General features: G+C 37.4%; 4 protein-coding genes across 5 annotated transcripts; 3 read left to right on the top strand and 1 right to left on the bottom strand.

Moving 5' to 3' along the window:
• Window positions 1-3,472: 3,472 nt before the first annotated feature.
• Window positions 3,473-4,962, top strand: LOC131022911 (uncharacterized). Its single transcript, XM_057952452.1, has 3 exons — window positions 3,473-4,003; window positions 4,102-4,327; window positions 4,425-4,962. The coding sequence occupies exons 1-3, from the start codon at window positions 3,473-3,475 to the stop codon at window positions 4,895-4,897; spliced, it is 1,230 nt and encodes a 409-aa protein (XP_057808435.1). The 3' UTR covers window positions 4,898-4,962.
• A 1,436-nt stretch (window positions 4,963-6,398) lies between these two features.
• Window positions 6,399-7,308, top strand: LOC131022503 (uncharacterized). The gene is made up of 2 exons (XM_057952018.1): window positions 6,399-6,788; window positions 6,877-7,308. The coding sequence occupies exons 1-2, from the start codon at window positions 6,450-6,452 to the stop codon at window positions 7,249-7,251; spliced, it is 714 nt and encodes a 237-aa protein (XP_057808001.1). The 5' UTR covers window positions 6,399-6,449; the 3' UTR covers window positions 7,252-7,308.
• A 434-nt stretch (window positions 7,309-7,742) lies between these two features.
• LOC131022504 (uncharacterized) lies at window positions 7,743-9,001 on the bottom strand. Its single transcript, XM_057952020.1, has 2 exons — window positions 8,660-9,001; window positions 7,743-8,448 (listed from the first exon to the last, which is right to left on the bottom strand). The coding sequence occupies exons 1-2, from the start codon at window positions 8,975-8,977 to the stop codon at window positions 8,077-8,079; spliced, it is 690 nt and encodes a 229-aa protein (XP_057808003.1). The 5' UTR covers window positions 8,978-9,001; the 3' UTR covers window positions 7,743-8,076.
• A 1,897-nt stretch (window positions 9,002-10,898) lies between these two features.
• On the top strand, window positions 10,899-20,886 carry LOC131022502 (uncharacterized). 2 transcript variants are annotated; one of them, XM_057952016.1, is made up of 7 exons: window positions 10,899-11,138; window positions 11,345-11,430; window positions 13,456-13,528; window positions 13,614-13,707; window positions 19,124-19,231; window positions 19,311-19,365; window positions 20,156-20,886. In XM_057952016.1, the coding sequence occupies exons 2-7, from the start codon at window positions 11,398-11,400 to the stop codon at window positions 20,621-20,623; spliced, it is 831 nt and encodes a 276-aa protein (XP_057807999.1). In that variant the 5' UTR covers window positions 10,899-11,138; window positions 11,345-11,397; the 3' UTR covers window positions 20,624-20,886. The 2 variants fall into 2 exon arrangements, with proteins under 2 accessions (XP_057807999.1, XP_057808000.1); XM_057952017.1 differs by having other exon boundaries at window positions 10,971-11,231.
• The last annotated feature ends 609 nt before the right edge of the window (window positions 20,887-21,495 follow it).

The raw sequence follows: 21,495 nt of genomic DNA, 5'->3' as shown, positions 1-21,495 counted from the left end.
TCAAAGTCGTGCTAAAAGACCCTCACACGCAACTTTGTGCCACCCAAGAATCATCGACCAATTATTCCAACATCCAAATATCTAGCTAATTGGCCATCTAAAAATACCATTAAAATATTTTTGATAATAGACTGAATTTGATTTTTTTTAGGTAAACCGAAACTTTCATTTCACTGAAAAGAGGGTATACATGTGAAGGAACTTCACTACAAAAAATACTATTCACACCCCTAGCCATATGATGAGCAACCTTATTGAATTATCTTCTTTGGAACTCAAAAGAAACAACTTCAAGTTATGCAATGCATCTTTAAGAACCAAACTCTCAAACTCACCTGCTTCTCGATGCTCACAAAGTGAATCAATGAGCCTTTGTTGTCATTCCCCCCAACAAGCAAATTAAAACCATGTGCAGCAGCCACATTTAAAGCAAAAATCATCCCTAAACCTTCTAATAAACTAAGTTATACCCTTGCGCATTTCTTTATTCTCTTTCAGCTAAAAGAACCTTCCCTTCAAAGTCACGCAACACAAAACCCATACATATAGATGTAGCAGACACTTTATAGATATTATCATCTAATTTATACCAGCCATGAGAAGACGGAATTCTAACCCATTCATTAGCAGCTGCAGTCGGATATTGTCGGTGAGACTGTTTTAGTAACTATCAAACTCCACCCATTCCGAATTGATTTTACTCAGAATCTTGGCCCCCCTGCCCAAGTCTTGCCATCAAAGAAGATCTTATTTCTCAACACCAAATATGCCCGAAGGCCAAAGCAACAAGCTGACAACCTTTCTTTGGTGTGTGACTAAGCAAGCGATCTACAAAACATTGTAATCGATTGACCATCTCCAACTTTCCATGTTATTCCTATTTCCACTACCTCCCTACCAACAAGAAAACTGCGCCACAAATAGCTAGGTTGGAAAGCAAGTTGCACTGTATGAAGCTCTCCCCGAGGGAAATATTTTTTGCTTTTAACACCGCATTGGAATGAAGTAAGGTTTTTCTAAGAAATTCCAATGTTGCCTTGCAAGCATAGCAATATTAAAACACCGCAAATCCTGAAAACGTAAGCCTCCATCCTATTTCTTTTTGTTATTCCCCTTCCAACCGACCCAATGCACCTTTCGTTCACTTTCTTTGATCCCCAAAAAAACCTGACCATAGTCATTTCAATCTTGTGCAGTATATCACTAGGAAAAAGAAATACACTCATCATATAGGTAGGTATTGCTTGCAGCACCGCCTTGATCATCACCTCTCTTCCCGCCTTTGTTAAACACATCTCCTTTCAACCTTTGCATTTTTGTTGCACATTCTCAAGAATATTAGAGAAAATTTCCTTCTCTGAACGTCCAATCATTTTTGGTAACCAAGGTGCTTTTGGGATTGGATAGTGTTTTGAGGCCCTATATGCGCACACAACTCAACTCGTAGATCATCAGCCACCTTACTACTCAATGTGATCTCTATTTTATCAATATTAATCCTTTAGCCCGACATCTTCTCATAATTTTATATGATTCCTTGGATCTCCATCAACTCCCTTCTATTTGCCTGAAAGAACAAAATTTTAATTATCGTCAACAAATAATATTACTGATGGAGCATTTTGTACCACCCTAAAGCCATGAAAATTTTCCTTCTCTTTTCACCTTTTGAATCATACATGAGAAAATATCTGCACACAATAAAAACAAATATGGAGAAATAGGGTCTCCTTAGCGAAGACCCCTTGTAGGATTAAATGGTTCAAAGAGCTTGCCATTTACTAAGATAATATACGACATGCATTGAGCAGACACATCTCATCACTTTTTCTACCCACACCCCCATACGTAACATGACTTTTTCCAAAAAATTCCATTCCACCTAATCATAGGCCTTACTAAGATCAAGCTTCATAGCTATTTACCCATGCATACCCGTCTGTATCTTCTTCATGGAATGAAAAATTTCAAAAGCTGTTATGGCATTATCTGTAATATATCTTCAAGGATAAAAGCATTTTGGTTCGGGGACACAATATCACCCAACATAAATTTCATTCTATTAGGGGCCCGTTTGGTATTGGGTTATACCCTGTATAAATTAAATTAGTACTGATTTGTATTGAGTTTGGTATTGGGTGCAAGTAATGTGGCTTTGCCATGATTTATCCTAAGTCAACGCCTTATTTGCCATGATAAACCCTGCTTAATAATACCTCCCCCCCATGCGATTATTTTTATCCAGATTTCTATCAAAAATTTGAATACCCTTCGGCTCCATTATCGAGATGAGTTTCCGAAGCCCTAGTATGTCTCTCACCGCCTCCACCATCCTCACTTCTCTCTGCGAAGTTTTCTGAAAACCCATATCGCGATTCCTGTCCGCCGTCGCTTGTGCATCGTCTTCCCTCGCCAACACCTGAGACTTTTGTGCTGTTGCCGCCAAGATCGTTCGTGAGCTCTGATCTGTTCCGCACATCTGGTAATGCCCAATTGATACAACAATCCAAATTAAAATCACTCTTTCTTTCCTCGCTTTGTTCCGATTTGCGATAGATTTGCTTCGATTCTGTTTTCATAATCAGATTTTTAATAAGTTTGAATTATTTAGATTTGCACAACTCATAGTCAACTGCTAATCAGAGCATTTTTTCACCCGACGCCTTTTAGGTCTATGCATATTCTGGGTTCACCTACTAATCAGAGCATTTTTTTCACAAGTTCCCCATAATCAAAGGTATGTCATTATGCTAAACTTGTGGTGTGACAAACTTCGACTTACTTTGTTTTAATTGAGCCATCGGTGTGAGTTTAGAATATGCGTATTCTACATTATGCTCCTGTGTAATCGTTTGTTCTTGTGTTGGGTGCCATTGAATTTTCTATTGGTTGTTATTAGCTTCGAGTTGCAAATAGAATTGCAGAAATTCGTATACATATTTTAAACAAGATCATTCTTTTATGGGAGTTTTGGTTGTGAGAGATGAGCATTTTATTTTTGCTGCCTGAAATCATGAAAAGAACATAAAAGAGTTGAAAGATGTTGCTACTAAGTCATGTGGTGAAAGAAAGAAGTTGTTGATTTTACGGTTTGAACAAATTTTCAGAAGAATAAAAAAGTAGACAAGAATAAAAACAGCAGACATCATAGAATTTGGGAGTGAGGTATAGTTTAAATAGGTTCATTTCGTGTGCTGCATGGATGAATTGATTGGCTTCAGCATTTCAGTTTGTTTGTGCCATTAGTATCAATTCATCTACCTCTGCGGTCATGCAACTATGAGGGATCAAGTCTTTGTGATTGAAGGGTATGATACCATTTGCCATTATTTTATGTTCTTCAATGTTCTGCTTGCATTTCCTAACATCATTATGTGACACTCTATTCGTCATTCAATTTTAATAATGGTCGAATTTCTCTTTATTTATAGGCTACTCACCTCCCAACTAATTATACCATTGATTTTAAGCAATGCCTGGTAATGAAGACACACGTATTCTTGATATGCAATTTGTGGCCTTAAAGGAAATATTGTGCATGCACGTGATACAAGTAGCCTTGATAATGGCCTACTATCGTAAGTCTAGGCTAGGAAAAAGGCTGCGTGCAACTGGAGAATTAAAATATGAGATAGTCAGTAAATTGCCAGACCAAGAAAAACATTTAAGTCGTTTATATGGTGTTAGTGACGATGACTGTATAGCCAACCTCCGCATGGACCGTAGAACTTTCTCTAAACTTTGTGTTATTCTGCGAGAACGGGGGGGTTTGGCAGATGGTCGATTTGTTACCGTAGAAGAACAAGTAGCCATGTTTCTTTCGGTTTTAGCACACCATAAAAAGAATAGAGTTGTACGGTTCGATTTTTGGCGATCCGGTTGGACAATTTCGCACTACGTACACATTGTTCTAGGGGCTGTTATAAGGCTACATGACTTGTTCTTATCCAAGCCAGAAGCTGTTACCGCGGATTGCAATGATCCACGGTGGAGATGGTTTAAGGTATTATTCACTTGCATGTATATTATTTATTTTTACTAAATCAATATTTAGATTTGATTGGTGTGGTGCATTAATTATATGTTTTGCCGTGTATATAGGGCTGTTTAGGGGCATTAGATGGCACGTATGTGAGTGTTATGGTCTGTAATGAGGACAAACCCCGATATAGAACAAGGAAAGGGCAAATATCAACAAATGTGTTGGGTGTTTGCAACCGCAATTTGAATTTCAGTTATGTCTTATCCGGTTGGGAAGGTTCAGCTGCGGACTCTAGAATCTTACGAGATGCAATTAGTAGACCTCATGGCCTTAAGGTCCCAAAGGGTACATAATGCTTTGAACTAAATTTAAAATTTATAAATATTTTGTTGTTAACATCACAATTAATTTTAGTTGTTTCATTTGATTCTTATATTGATAGGGAAGTACTACTTGTGTGATAACGGTTATGCGAATAGTGACGGATTCCTAACGCCGTTCAAAGGCGTTAGGTACCATTTAAAAGAGTGGGGACCGAACAATGCACGCCCTCAAAATAAAGAGGAACTCTTTAACTTAAGACATAGCAAAGCAAGGAACGCCATAGAGAGAGCATTTGGAATATTAAAGATGCGATGGGGTATTCTTAGGTCACCCTCTTTCTATCCAATTCGAGTACAAAATCGACTCATCATGGCATCATTTCTACTCAACAATTTTATTCGAATGGAAATGTCGGTAGATCCTATTGAGCAACAACTGGATGCAACGCCCCAAGACAATGGTGCAAATTTAGATGGGGCACCCGATGACTTCATAGAGCATGTTGAAAGTTCCCCCCAATGGAACGCCGCTAGGAATGCTTTAGCCGACGCAATGTGGTTGCAATATGTCAACAACAACTTGCCCACTTAATTTGTTTGACTTCATTTTTCTTTAATTTGAGATAATGTCGTTGATTTTAAATTTGACATGTGTTATTATTTGTTTGATGTTTGGTGGCTGCATTTAGTTAGTACTTCTGCAAACTGTTGTATTCTTTAAAACGCTGCACTGATATGTGAAGAATGCATCTAATCTTGCTGGCCTCTTGATCATGTTGGTGAAGAGGAAACTAGTAGAGAATGTTTTCTATCTTCTTTTTAAACAATATGAGTTTTTGATAATTTTATGCTTTTGCTTTCTTCAACAGCTTGAAGTTATTATCATATCTCTGCATTATTTTTTGTGAATGATATGGTGATAGTGATGAACAGCTAGAATGAGATTTGTACCTATTTTTTTGTTACTTGTGATGAACACTGTTGGTGAATGACAAGGGGATAGTGATATCTGCATTTTGATAATAGTTTTGGGTGGAACTTGTGATGGCTGCCTTGTTTAAAAATGTTAGCTTTCGAGATTTGGAACTATTTTTTTTGTGAATTCATTTCTTTGTTTAACAGCATATGATGGAGTTCTCGACCCAGATATCGAACCAAGTACCTCAATGTAGTTGTGGCGAGGGGATCATGAATCTCAAGTGTGCTGGTTTTCGGTCTAGAAACCCCGGCCGGTTCTACTACAAGTGTCCAACGGGCATTACCCATGAAAAGGGATTCTATTGGTACGACGAGTACCATCTCCTATTTTACCACGAAGTAACTCGGACGCCCGGATCTTCTACAACCCAAGTAGGCAGCCAAAGTGTCTTGTCGCCGCATGTCTCGCCGGACATTGTCAAGGGGGGTGAGGTGTTCGGATCGTGCATGGGAATGGGCCCGCAATGTGGAGTTTTTGAGTTCGTTAGAGCCGCACTTTGCTTCACTATATTAGTGCTAAGTTCTTGGTATTTTGATTGGCAAATTCATGTAATATGTTGGGATCGAATCTCATTTTTTTGATATGATGAATAGTCCGAAACTTTGTAAGGTGGATTCCGCTATTATGAGGCCAAATTTTGCTATAATATGAATGGATTGATCCACTATTATTTTCGTTTTCTTTAAACTGTATAGGTCCATGATTGTGGAAGTTCAATTCTCAAAAATTTTGGGTCCCTAATTTCGAAGTTAGTCAAATAGATGACAGTACACTTTATTAAATTGGAATGAGGACCAATGCTCCAATTGTGAATATCTGCTCTCGGAAACGCTGCAAAGAAAACAGAATTGGTTACAAAACCAAAATCAATTTGAATCGGGAATTGCTAAAAAAACCCAACTTATTCAAACATAGGAGTAAATGGAAGGAGATGTAGTCAAACTTGATTATATTATTTAACAATAGCTACTATTGGTGGTTCTTGTCATGCAAGACCAACATCCAATAACCACCACCAAACTCTCATTAATCACTATCATAAACTATTCATCAACGATATCAATAAATAGCAACTCATATCATTCATCCCCCATTACTTGTTTGGCCTCACAAAAGCACCTCTCCTTAGATATATTGCAAGCTTTTCATTATTTTCTTCCCCAAAATGACATTCCCACCGCCCGGCTCCCAAACACTATACCTTTATCCTTGCAAATGGGATGCAAGCAAGGACGAATTGCTCATTGTTTCTTTAATTAAAAAAATTGAAGAATGTCGCCCCACGCCACCACACCTCTCCCCACATGCACTCATTGACGCTATGAAGAAACTAAACTCGCAATTAAATGCCGATGTCTCGTTGAATGAAGTGGAGGGACGGGTCGCCTTTCTACATGATCGGTACATATGCTTCAAATGGTTGTGCAAAGTGAAAGAGACGTATTACGATCAACGAAGCAATTTTGTTCACGCCGTTGACGACGTGTGGGTACGATTGTTTAAGGTATTCTCATTAGTTTAGAGCACGTTGAATTATTTATTTTCCTTTTTTATTTGGTTCTCTTTTAATGATATCACATTTTTGTTATAAGGAAAATCCATTGTCCCGAGCTTATTATCATGAGGGTGAGCCGGCATTCCTACTTTTGTGCAACCTGTTCGGGATTCACGATGTGAAAAACGAGAATTCTCATACGCTCATTGTGATCGACGACTCGACTACTGTGACCAAGCAAGCGAGTTCAAGCGACGATGAGGTTACTTCGCCGGTACCAAAACCTGTCGCTAGAAAACTATTTGTCGAGGATGCTTGTTCGAGTGTGGCGCCGTCCGTTCCAAATCCATTCAAAAGCAAGATTGTTCATCCTTGGAAGGCAATTAAAAGCAAATTTAAACGACCAACCAACCCACCCGTGAAGAAGAACGAGGGTGGAAGTTCATGTGCATCGTCTTCTCCTTACAAGTAGCCGAAGTCATCGCCATTTCATTGGGATTGAACGCGGTTGTTTATGATTCTCGTTTTGCAAGTGTTTGAACTTTCATTTTTTTCATTTCAGCAATTTATGGTATGTTTGTGTGCCGTAGTCATTGTACCAATCTTGTTCGACATTTTATCGAAAGATATGTGTTTTGGTCGACGGGAAATAATGCTTCACAAAATTGTGGGAATCAACTATTGCTATATGCGAATCACAAACTGTATCACATGTTCTTGAAATAATCATAAGTTGCCAGAAATCGAGGGCTAAATGCGGTACTGCTCCAATCAAACCAACAAATTTTCAAAAACTCAAACCACTATTCATAACACCAGAAACCAAAATCCGATGAAGGTACAACAGTCAACAGCTGGAAAAACAGCAAATACCACATTCGAGCGAAAAAAAGTCTTAGCGATGCAGAAATGAAATAGATGATGAAGCTACTAGGCAACAGCAACCAAAGAAAGAGTACTTAAAGAAAAGCAATGTAGATGGCCAATGTCAACCTTTCAAAACAAACAAAACAAAAGCAGCAGCGATGACTAAGATTCGATGGTGTCACCCACGTCGCAAATGAGAGCCACGCAAAGTCACATTTTCTTCGAAGCAAGGAGGAACAACACGTACCCTTCTTTTTCATCTTCGGGGAGACTTGAAAAGATGTCAAGAAACTCCGTTTTTTCAGCAAGCATGTTGCATAGGATGTACTTATCGGTTCGTGTAAGCCCCACAATGCCACTCAATTTGGAAAACACTTCTTTGCGCGCCTTCGACACGTCGAAATCGTACCCCATTCGGTTGGAGATAGTTTCAAGCCTCGAATCCTGTGCCCCGGCCAACCTCGCGCAAAGCCTCGAAGAACTTGTCATCAAAGCCTACACTACGACGACGTTTCTTACTTGAAGTTGGAGCCTCCTTTTCAACGGGGGTTGGCTCGTCACGATTAAAGGTTTGGCTTACGTTGTCTCCTGAAATTTCATTCTCGAAAATCCCCTCTAAGGAGACATGGTAGTCGCCGCTATCATTGACCGGGCTAAGGTTTATCTTCCGGTACATGTCATGAGCCGCTTCCATGAGGTCCTCCGCCTCTTCGCCCGTTGCCCGATCTTTGCCGAAGATAATCTTCCAATCCTCGTAATATGGCCAACTCTTGTAACGGAAGTTGCCCACGCTCTTATCGGCCTGTAAAACAAGTTTGAAACATATATTACTAACAATCAACACGCATTAGTTTGAGGATGTAACAGTTCGGACAGCCACAACACAACAAATATTTGAAATATAGTAACAAGAATAACAACCATGCATATTAAAAGAAACATCTTTTCGAGAATGGAACTAGAAGCACGCATAGTAACTCATATTCAAATGAATCTAGTCACTGAAAACTTACAGCCACAAAGCCTTGCCATTGCTCGTCGTCGCAATCAATCATATGTTTGCCGTTAACGTTGAAGCCAACACCGGAGACTTTGAGAATGTTCCACAGCGAATAGTAGAGCTTCTTCCACGTTGTCACTTTGGAGTTGATGTGGGGCGTCCCTTTTGTGTCCGTCATTGGGTACTCCTTCCGCATAGCTTCTTCGAGTTTATTCAAATAGCCGCCGCGAAAGCCGTTATCCGACTTCCAACCTTGTGCAACGAGCTCCTTCATCGACGCTAGCAAAACATGCTCTTCGTGTGTCGACCACGAACGACGCTTTTGGTCCATCTTGCCGCCTTTGCCGGAACGTGCCGTGCCGTTACTTCCTACAACACCCCAAAGAAATAAGTTCTCAACGCATCAATGAGAGATCTCGCACTGTAAACTGAATCTCACGTATATGGGTTTCGGTGAAATCATAATGGTAATAACAAATACCCAAAACTACAACTCTAAAAATGGTAGAGAATGACTTGAAGAACCCTAAAAATCGAAATATTGCAGCAGCGACAAAGCAAGGTTCACAAACAAGGTTTCAACACAAAAAATATTCGTGAGAAAGAGATGAATGATTACCTTCAGTTGCTTGGCTCATTGTTTGAGTAAGATAAGTTCACCAAATGCAGCAATGGAGGCTGTGGAGATCTTTTCTTCTCCAGCAAAAACTTGTGAGATGCGTCCGTTACTATTCCAAAGGATTGAGTAATTTGATCTAAAAAATTGGCGCTGCATTCAGCCCTATTTTTGAGGGCACGCTTGACATTTGTGAAAATATGGGAGGACAATTTAGGTTTTTGAGTTGTTAATCCAACCTATTCTAAGGAATACCAAACAGTTTTATGGGATTAATAACTAATAATACCAAACACCCATGTGAGATAAAAAATCAAGACTAATCCTCACTAAATTATCATGATAAAATTTATCATGATTAATCCCATAATGAAAACCAAACGGGCCCTTAGTGATTATCCAAACAATGTCATTACAAAGACTGATGGGATGAAAATCTTTGGGAGATTGAGGGGTTTTGATTTTAGGTATTAAGACTATGCAAGTATTGTTAAAACTACTAATATCACCATCCACATTAAGAATATGTATTACAGTTGACACTACATCGGAACCCATAATACTTTAATATTTTTAAAAAAAAATATATATATATATATATATTCATATTGACGGGTGCATTTGTTGTAGTGCAAGTCGGACTTCCTTTTCCGTGAAGGGCTTCTCCAATTCTACATTCATGTGGTGTGTAACTCGAGTCCATACACAATCAAGATTATCCTCAAAGTTAATAGCAATCTCTGTTGAGAAAATAGATTGGAAGTAATCTTTCATCAAGTCCATTAACTCTTCATGCTTATAGCACCACACACCGTCATCATTCTTCAATTTCTTAATGTTATTCTACTTTCGGCGATGATCAACTTTGGTATTTTTTTCCCATCTTTCAACCAAATAGCTTGATATCTATGTCACCACATTATCTCTTCATTCTTCGAAACTTCATCCAACTCATGCTCCATAGCTCAAATTTCTTGCAAGTTATCATGTGTCGGAGTGCAATTTTGGTATTCTTTCAATATGTCATATAATTTTTTTATCCTCATTTTTATACTACCAAACGTCGATTGATCCCAACCAAGAAGCATTTCACCACATACACGTAATCTATTCCCAAGCAATGGTTATGAGGAGAGTCTCTGCCATGTATTTGCAAGAACTTCTTTGAAATTTGGGTGTCTTGACCAAATCAAACTTGAATTTGATTGTGAGAAATGATAGACATGTCTATATGTGCAATTTATAATATCGATATTTTAGGGGTACATAAATTGTGAAAAGAGTTCAACAAAATGAGAAAAACACGATACTATATACTAACACGTAACTAAATCTAATGAACTTTAGGATATATTTAGTCCAGCACAACTAAGATACCATTCTATATATGTTCAATATATCTAATTTTCATTTTAAATCGAGGAATATATCAATCACCTACAAGTGTAACATTACTTTTCCGTGCCCATGTTAAGCTGGAAAGATTTACTAACCCTTTTTTTTTTTAATACATCAGATTCCAAAATCAAATTATAGATCTTACGTGCAAAGTATATTTTTTGACATTAATTTTTCAAAAGAAAAAAAAAAGGGAATGAGGTACAAGGCTTACGTGCCCACTCCCACCAAACGAAATAGTATAAAAATAAATGGGTATGGTACATGGTGCTGCATCGGTTGTACCCCCCAAATCGTCAAATGCATAACGCAATTTCCCCACGCACTCACTCACAAAATATTACTAATAATTATTATGGTAATAAAAAATTCTGACGTCTTTGGCTTTTTTTCTTCCGAATCCACCATTGTACGGACTCGTCGAGGAAGAATTCGCTAATTCTGCTGCAGTATCTGAGTTTCGGATCTGAATCCAAAAGTCTGTTTCTCACTCCTTTTCATCTCTTGCAATCATTTGATCAATCATTTTTCTATTTTTCTTGTCATATTTCTTCCCCTTCTTTGAATTTTGGTGAGCCCTTTTATTCTCTTTAAGTTAATGGGTCACCACTCATGCTTGGATAGGTAAAATAAATTAAGTAATTTAATTGGGTTGGGATTTTCTTTTCCTCTTTTTCTTGTCAGTCCATCTATATTCTCAGTTGAATTTTTGCTATGGCTGCCGAAATCTGACTGCCATGAAGAAGAAGCTCGATACCCGTTTTCCCGCTGTAAGTTTCTCTCTCTACTTATTTATACGGTTTCTCTCCTGCAATTTGTGCAATTACTTGTTTTTCTTACACTCTGTTTGTTTTTTGTTTTTGTCTTCTGATTGAGTAATTAACTGCCTGAATGAAATTTAAACTTTGAAATTCATGATTTTTTTGGTTGGAATTTGCGATATCTTTGTAGTTTCTCCAAAGATTTCATAAGTGTATGATTTACTAATCTTACAATTTCTCTCTCGCGCCTCTTTTGTGTTTCTTTTTCTTTGCATTTCATTCATAGAAATTCGGGTAATATATTAAATCACACAGTCTGCACTAGCTGTCCCATTTTATACTTCTGCACCATGAGTAGCTTTTATTACTTTTGCAACTCAAGGTAGGCATGCAAATTGGATGTTATGTGCTTGAGTTGACACAATTTCGACCAACTTGCTTTGATTTGCATGTTGCACTGTTTGAGGTCAAATTATAATCGCTGGTTTTCATATAAAAGAGAGGTATATAGATAAAATATAGTGTAAATTTTTTCTTTTCTGTTATTTGTGGTTTGCATGAAATATATATATATATATGTGTGTGTGTGTGTGTGTGTGTGTGTGTTGGGTAGGGTTATACTACAATTCTACAAACCTCAATTACAATATAAACTATGAACTTATATATATATATTGTTGGTAGAAATGGTTGCATGAAAGGAAAGGGAATAACAAAGAGCTGTAGATGGATATGAATCTAGCTCTAAATTCTACCAGGTGAAATCAGATTAGACTGATGTTTGTTTAAGTTTCAAGTAAGAACTAGAAATACCTATTTTGAGATGTCAGTTTCAAGTAAGAACTAGAAATATTGTATTTTGAGATGGAACCAAATGGTTTCTTTGTTGCCAGATCCAATAATTGCTCATGTAAACAAAATGTGTCAGAGTCCCTTACCAGAGTTCCTCAGCCCATATAATTAGTTAGTCTAAGAGTGGTTTTTCTTTCATGTTCCACCTCCTGGTAAATTTTCAGTACCCATTGCAACCTGATCTTCATTGTTTTCGGCATTCATGAGGTGGAAATATGTGTACTGGAATATTATAAGAGTATGTTGGGTTAGTAATGTTCCCATGTTGATTATTTGGGTTTGTAAGATTAGCTGGTATGAAAGTCAATTTGGGCATTTCGAAGTTTCACAAGAAAGAACTCACAGATAGTGTTGTACTTCCTGATGAAAATAGCAGAGCACAATACTGTTTTTAGAATTTTCAATAGTGAAAGAAGGGAAGATGCCATTTGTAAACAAATACAAGCCAGCCATGTATGTTTGATAGTGCTATGTTTTTCAATGCCGAATATCCTCTTTCCTTTTGAAAGAACTTTTAACCCCTATTGGAGTTGGCTACATATTGAAAATCAGATCAAGCCAGGTGATCCAACCTGTTTAATTGGGAATGACATGAGAATCGAGATGAGCTGGTTGTGTTCCTCAGATGGATCCTGTGAAACACTTATAGAATTGGTAAAAAAATTATAAACTAGATTGCATGGCAAACCAAATATTGGCATTTTCCAATGTTTTTCAGATAAAGGAAATAGAAATGGAGGAACAATGATAGAGTAAGCCAGTAAGGAATGAGATTAATGATTCTTAATTGCCTCACAGTTGACCATGCTTTTCAACTTTAGATTGTATGCAGCAGGAGTGGTGGTATAGTGTTTAAAACAGAATTTATTATTTGGGGAAGTTGGAAGGTGGTTCTGGAGCTGCTTTTATTGTGTGAAGAAGTGGTAAGATGTCTATGTTTTATGTCCATAGATAGGTGTGCACATGAGAAGAGCCTGATGTTGTCTTTCCCATTGCCAGATTCTAATTGCATTGGGTGTCAAAATCATTATTTTTATTCTGTTTTTCTTGGAACTATTGGCCTATAGACTAACAGTCCGTACTATGGAGAGCAGTCCATCATTCTCTACTTGTCTCCTCCTGATAACAAATGGATCCCAATGATTTTCTGCTTAAAGTCTAACAGGAAAATGTTTCTCTCAGGCCCGAATTAAAAAGATCATGCAAGCTGATGAGGATGTCGGGAAGATTGCTATGGCAGTTCCTGTTTTAGTCTGTATGTATTAATGGCTGTTTGCCTGTCAACTCCCATTTTGTTAACAGACTCTGTAATGGTTTGCTCTTCTGACATTAAAATGCAGCTAAAGCTTTGGAATTGTTTCTCCAAGATCTTTGTGACCGTACATATGACATAACTGTGCAAAGAGGAGCTAAGACTGTTAGTTCATTGCATCTGTAAGTACCAAATCCGCTTTCTACCCATTCTTTTTTATTGACTACTTAGTTTCATCCATTGATACTGGACCGTGATATCACCTTGACTAATGACTTATGTGGGTTCTATGATCTCAAGTAGCAAATGCAATATAGGCCTGTTTTGAATGCTTTTTCTTAGCGTTTTTGGAATAGAATCCTCTTTGGGAGTTGATCTGGGCTACCACGGGGAAAGATTCAAGTTGTTTTTACAGTTTGTGCTGTTTTCGAGGTTTGATCATTTCTGATTAAACAGATTGGAACGTATCACTATCAATTGATATATGATTACTTTCATACTATATCATTCGAATAAGGGTCAACACATCCATTTAGCCATGACCCCACATCCACTTGAGCAGGTTTGGGTCTGATGAAGGGGACAAAAAGTGGATAACCTGTTGGGATCGCCTCTCTGGCTATTTACTATCACACAATTCCTTTTCCCTATTTGAGTTCTCGTCAAAGTTATCTTCTTATCTACAACTAGGATCACCTCACAAAAAACAAATGCAAAAATTGACCGTTTGTTGCAATATAAACCACCCAGATCTTTAGCATCAAGCATATTGGGAGAGGTTGAAAGGGGCAGACTGGAGTGAACTCATATCCTACTATGGAGGGGGGCGGTCTGGTTTTGATATGGAAAATTGTTGACAACTCCAACAGAAGTGAGGTACAAGGTGGAGTGCGAACGCAATTTACAAAGCTTAATTGGAGGAAACTCTTAGTATCAGTTCGACAATTTTTTTACTAAAACTAATATATGATTCTTTCGAACATCATTGTAGTAGGAATAATTACTTATGTATCATCGTCATCATCATAAATTATTCTATACTCCCTTTTTCAATGAAACATTTTTCTAAGGGGAGGCGTCACGAGTTTTAAGAAAAGCTAGTTGTATATTTGGTGAGTGGAGAAGGGGTTCCACAAATTAGAAAAAGTGGTGGTAGTTAGTGGGGTTATTTTCAAAAGTGGTGGGTCTATTAGCGGCAATGTGTGTAAATATATGAGAATTGTAAGGGTGATGGTTAGTGGAATTATTTTCAAAAATAGACTAGCAAGATGTTTCGTGGACGGACGAAAATAGAAAAATAAGAAGATGTTTCGTGGACGGAGGGAGTATATTCTAACATATTTAAAGTAGATCCTTAACCTCTACCATCTTTTCATGCACAAATTTTTTGAATATGTCTTTCAAAACATTCAAGCTTCACCAAAGCAACATTGAACCATTATTTACTCATTTCTAAATCTAAATTATTTGTCCACAATCATCTACATGGTGTGTCAAGGTTTATGGAAAAAATTTGTTACTGTGGTCCACCCAATAGCTACCCTTTCACGTTACTAATTCTCCTTGATTCATGGATAGTATGGTTCAACACTTTCTTATGTGTCTTGTTCGGTGTGGCCCTCGTTCCATATTTGGATGATTTCTTCAATTTATTTGGTATTAAACCCTCTCGTATGTTGTGTCTGCTTAACATGATTGTTGCAATGCAATGTCCCATTGTCTTCACATAGGATAAAGGAAGAATTTGTTGGTTAGTCAGGCATCCTATGTTGGTACTTTTTTGCATTCAAGGTTTCCCAATTATTGAGATTAAAACCAGGAAGAATCATATTTTTGTCATGTTTAAGTGGAATAACTTAGTTAGAAAAACATCTGCAGCAAACAAAATTATGTGGTGGAATTCTCTTCTATCGGATCTTTATGGCTTTTCTTGTGAGAATCCTCAGTTTGTGTAGTGTGCAGCAATTCACTAAAGTCCTGATGTTGGTTGCGAAAAGGATTAATTATAGTTTATGGCCTGAACTTTCAACGAAGTTCATTTTGTAGTCTCATCTTCGACTCATTGTTTGTCTTGAACTTTGGAAATTGTTCGATCATGGCACGTTTAAAATTTTGTCCCTTAGAATGATAAGTAAAACGAAGTGGATTTTCAATTTTCCATCTCAACCATAAAATGAAATCAATTCTGTCCCACCTCATTTAATATATATATACAAAAAAAGGAAATGCCACACTCATGCTAGAGCTGTGGCAATACTTGTTTTTTGTCTAAATTACATCAAAATGGTGACCAATCGCCGCCAAACCAAGCCCTAATCTATTCTACACTAAAAGGGATTTTCAATGGTAGGTAGCCCATTGTTATCAGATTACCGGTGTGGTTGGAATCGCATATCAAAGTTGGTGTCACTGCACTGACGCGAACAACAACTTATTCGCTCTTTTTCCGACAAAATTTGTCCTTATTACTCAACCAAAATTGTCCGAGTAATATATCAAAATAACATAGCTTACAAAGCTCATGCATCAATCAAACGAATCTTGTTCTAAAATGACCGGAAAACTAGCTGCAAACTCGTCACTATTGCAGCACACCAACTCATTTTCTTATCCGACAACTTTGAGCCCTTTATTCAACCATTAATCTACTCCTTTTTGTGAGGTCAATGTTTCCCCCTCAGCCGATCGTCCAAAATGGCAAGCCATTTGGCCGGAAAACCGACGCCCCAAATCGCAGTTGTTGATGTCAAAAAATTGAAAATCTACCTCATTTTACTGATCATCCCAGTTACACTTCCCAGTGCCAACAAACTATAATTAAACAATTTCTCGAAGTTCAGGAACATACAGAAAATAGTCAAAGTTTAGGCTACAAACTTTGCTGAAGTTTAGTGTGTATGAACTATACTGAACCCTTTCGGAAATTCCTCTAGTTAAGTATACATTTATTTTTCTTTTGGTAGTGGCGTTTCATAGTTAAAATGGCAATGGACACCCATTGGCTCGATAGTGTTAATTAGTTGAAAACGTGTTTATATGAATTAAGATATAATGTTCATACACACATTTATTTGTGTACTTGTAAAATGAGTTGCCATGTTGCAAATAACTATTAGAGAAGTTGGCATCACATAGAGGTTCACATCATATGCTGCCTAAGCTTTTGAGTTATACCAATGTGAAACCTAACTTTTAGTCTGCATTGATTACTTTTATTAGAAGATGATTTAGGCTGATTAGTACAATTGGAATTGTTTAATTTCTACCTCAGAAAAATATTCTCCACACTGTTGTATAGAAGATCAAAAATAAAAGAGAAAAAGGATTCCAAGTCATCACTGCTTCTCTCCAACTTAACTGAGTTTCCCCCTAATCAAATGCACCCAAAGTTGATGTCTCATTCAAAAAAGCAATACCTGTGTAAAACCAAAGAGGTCAGAATTTAAAACAATGAGAAGCATTCCTAGTGCAGGAATTTATGGTAAGGGAATAAAATGTCAAAACCTTTAAATTCCGCCCTACAACAAAAGGACAGTTGTGTTGGTCGGCAATATGACAACTGAAGCAAAGCGGCGACTTTTGCGATGGGAAAATGAAGAAAAGCAGCAGCTGAACCAGCTATTAAGTCGAAGTACAAACAAGCTGTGCTTCGAGGTGGCAATCATGTTCAGAAATGCTAAACAATGGCTGTGGTGCGGGCATTATGAAGAGCAGGGCTCGGTTGTGGTGTTTTAGAGGTTCAGGCAGCAGAGAAGAAATGTTGTTGAGATGAAGGTGCTACACTGAAAGGTGAAACAGTGATCTCAGTGCGTCGATTGGTGTGTGCAGTGCTGTGGTAGAATGCTGATGGAATACAAAGGGGGTGAAATGGTTCTAGTGAAGTTTTTATTCTTTATGATCTATAGATGAACATGCTGTAAAATTCGCAAACTTTTGCCTCTAGGTCATTTTCCAGCAGTTGTTCACCGGATGGTGAAATTTGAGGGAGAAATCTCCTTTTTTTGGTAGAAAATTGATTAATAAGTAAAAGTGACACCATTTCTCATCGCTGTAACAATGCAAATATGTATTTGTTAACCAGACGTGTCAGATCAATTTGCCCCTCATTTTAGAATTCGTTGTTTCAAGTGCAAAAATTAGTTGATTTATGTTATAACTGAGATGAGTTTAAAAAGAAGTATTGTAAAACAAAATTAGTATGTTAGTCATGATTTTAACGAAAACGAACCATTTAACCCTTCACTATTCTTTTTTTCTTTATGTTTCTTTTTAAGAAAATCCTTCATTATTCTTAGGGGTTGTTTGGCTTAAGCTTATTTAAAGAGCTTATAAAGCTCCAATAGCTTATAAGATGTAAGTTCTCGAGAGCTTATAAGTTGTCAAACTGTATGGATAATCAAGCTTATAAGCTAGAGAGAGAAAATTGAAGAGAGATAAACTTGGAAGGGTATATGATGGAAATAACAAACCGTAGTTGAATAATTTTTGAAAAATTAAGTTGGGGTAGAGGAACTTATTTTTTGGGGAGCTTATTTTTACAGCTTATAAGGTGTCTGGGGGCTTATTTTGCCAAACACTTGGAAGAAGCTTATAAGCTCCTACACAACTTATAAGCTATTTTATAGAGCTTATAAGCTTAGCCAAACACCCTCTTAGGACAATGCTAGATGCTTATGGTGGTGATGGAGATTTTTATTTAAATTCATGGTATTTGTGCATGGAAAGAATTCTTACTGACCTGCAAAGCTATTGAGGCCTGAAACCTGATTGCATGCAGTTGAGAAAGCAAACCGCTTTGTAGCTCCTTATCAAAACCACTTTACTTTATGTTAATCTCTTTTCCATGCTCTCAAGAAAGTGAAATGACATTACTGGAGTAGCCATTTATTTCACCCATTTCAATGTCTGTAAGAAAGATGATCTCTTTACTTAGAATTTTCTTCTTTATGATTTGCTAAGTGCTTACCAATTTCATATCTAGAGATCCTTTTAGGAAATAAGTTCATCATCATTGGAAGTTGCTGTATGAACCATGTGATGATGCGAGTGTTTTCCAAAAATTGTCCTTTTGGGAAAGTGATTATATGTAATACATATGGATTTCATAACAATAGCTTAATCGTACAAGCAACATTCCGGTCCTTCTTTAGTCTTTACTTATTCTGATGTCTACTTTAAATGCTTTGTGTAGGCTTACTGAAATTTGCATGCCGAATCGCTGATATCATTTTTGGCCATTTTACTTCTTCTCGGTACCCACATGCAAAGTTGTAGAATGAATGAGATTAATCTTTCACATGATAAATACTCCTGTTGTCACTAACCTTATATTTTCCTGTTGCTCACACTCAATACTTTTGAAGACAAGCTGGAGAAAGAACGAAAAGCTAACTCTGTAGATATTGGTGTGTCAAGTTAGCCAGCAAATTAGTTGGTAGAAATTACTTTGTTAAAGGTTTAGTTCATTTGAACTGAGCTCGACTGTAGTAAAACTAATGTTTGTTATTCACTGTATATACTAAGGGATTACATGTTTTAGTTTCTGCATTTCAATTATTATTATTTGCTCATCTTCTAAGTTTCTGTCTGTGTCTGCAGCAAACATTGTGTACATAGTTATAATGTGTTTGACTTTCTCAAGGAAGTAGTCAGTAAAGTTCCTGATTACGGTCATTCAGATTCTGCAGCTGATGTGTCGAAAAGAAGGTCTGTGGTATTTGGCTTCTGTTTCATATTGATATTCCTAAGGTGACTGCTGAAATTAATATGTTAATTGTTTTACCAGGAGAGTTGTTGCCAGTGAATCTAATGATGATGAAGAGTCCAAAAGGAACATCATGGTAAGATCTCGAAAATTCAAAATAAAATTTTAGTTCTTATACTTCCATTTTATTTTGAATTTGATCCATGTACATTCATCCCTTTTGAATTCTCTGACTCTCGGTTTTGAAGTCCTACTTGGCACTTTTATTAGAGTTGAAATTGGGTCACTGCTTTATCGTTTATTTTTCATCTAGTACAAGGACCCAACTTGTAATGCCCCATATTGTGGAGAAAATGAATCTTCAAAGAGTTTATATGTGGTGCAATCCTTTTTCCTTTTGAATATGATAATTCTAGTGCTATATCAACAGTTTTGTGTTGCCCTTATTTGGTACATGTCAAGATCTAATCAAAAACTTTAAGCTGCCATGGTTCTTTGCTTTGAATCTAAGATACGCTTTAGTGCGACTTGCCCTGTATTTGGTTGTTTGAGTCTGCTAATTTTTCTATCACATTGTTATATTTGTACAAGCATGGGTATGATGAGAATTCTTTAACCACCCGATTTGTTAATTAATTCTGTGCAGTTAAACTGAGTTGTCTTGTATTGTGTTTGCTATATGATGTTAAACCGAAGATTTCTAAATCTCAATGCCGATACACGGTATTCTGCTTTCACTCTCAGCAACCCACTTTGGTAATAACATAGAATGAATTTGCAAGGTGTTATTCTACAAGATAGAAGTCCACTGCAAGCTAAAGTGACCTGGTGAAATCAGTTTATCTTCACCTGTGGTAGAGTGCACAAAAAGCATGTTTTGGTTTCTGTGTCATTCTTCATACTGAAATTGCATGTTCTATTTGCAGCCTGAAACATGTCAGGCAAGTAGCAGTGGCAGGGGAAGAGGAAGGGGTAGAGGAAGAGGGCGGGGACGGGGCAGAGCGGCAGAGAGAGACCTCCCTCGACTTGAGGTTGAGACTGGTGGCCCTACTAGCACTCCACAAAGCGTCAAACAAGTCCCAAGTCCTGGGAGGCCAATGGAAGATGGCTCAGAGTTGAAGGAATCACCAAAAGAGCTCAAAGTTAACGACGGTGTCAGCTCCAACTCAAGGAATTTTGATCTGAACTCTGGAGTTGTCACTGACGACAACTCCGAGAAACCAGCTTCTGCAGCAGCAGCAGCCTCTACATCAACAGGACCTACCCCTGATGTGAAAAGTGAGGAGTATCCTGGCCTTTCTGAAATGGATAGGATGGTTATAGATCCTGTTCATCTTGCTCAGATCGGTTCGGGACTGGATGACGATGAGGAAGATTATGATGAAGAAGGTTAGAGTAGTTTGAAAGAAGAAGAAGGCTAATCCGCTAGGATCAGATTTAGGTAAAACTCAATACTTGACAAGACAGAACATCAATGTCTAAGCTAGGAGGTTTAATTTGTTTACGTTGTTAGCTTTCTTCTATGTTTCCTCCACATGTATCATTATGTGTTTACTATCACAGATCATACACTTAGTTTTATATCAATGTGTACAATCGCCACGGACGAGCTTATTTCATCTAAATCCTACCGTACTACAACCGTTGGGTACAAAAATACATCTTTTGAGAGTTTGTGCAAAAACGTTGGGAAATTTATAGACTAGTCGAAAAATTGTCTTGATTTGTATAGTTGTGTGTTTCCAAACAAAATATAATAGAAAGGCATAAGACAAAAGTTGGGCCTGTTAATAAGACGTTCTTCTTTCAATTTGTAGGTTTTGAATTATCATAAGTGAGTGTGAAATTATTATTGATCTTTTTAAATCAACGGCTGTGATTAGTTCTTAGGTGTCACAAAAACATGATATTCTCATAGGAACCTTTCCCTTTATATATATATATATAGGTCAAGGTTCAATGAAGAAGGTCTAAATGTAAGAGAAGAGAGAAGTAATCTCATCCGTTGATCTTATCTAATCTAACGGACATGATTTATTCATGCCATGTTCAACGGATTTTTTGTTGAACATATGGGGGGTCAAACCCCAGAACCCCCAAAAATATTATATATGTTCAATATATAAGGGATGCCAATTTAGCCCGAAACACCTGGGTCAGTTCAAATAGACCGACGACTCATGGGGGTTAGGGTTAAAAAAAATTAGCATGATAAAATTTCACCCCGAATGACCTTTAAGGGGCGTTTACTTTGATGTAAAATGAG

Source organism: Salvia miltiorrhiza, chromosome 4 (genome assembly GCF_028751815.1).
Source record: "Salvia miltiorrhiza cultivar Shanhuang (shh) chromosome 4, IMPLAD_Smil_shh, whole genome shotgun sequence".
NCBI classification, from domain to species: domain Eukaryota; kingdom Viridiplantae; phylum Streptophyta; class Magnoliopsida; order Lamiales; family Lamiaceae; genus Salvia; species Salvia miltiorrhiza.
This window is presented reverse-complemented; position numbering and strand designations above follow the sequence as displayed.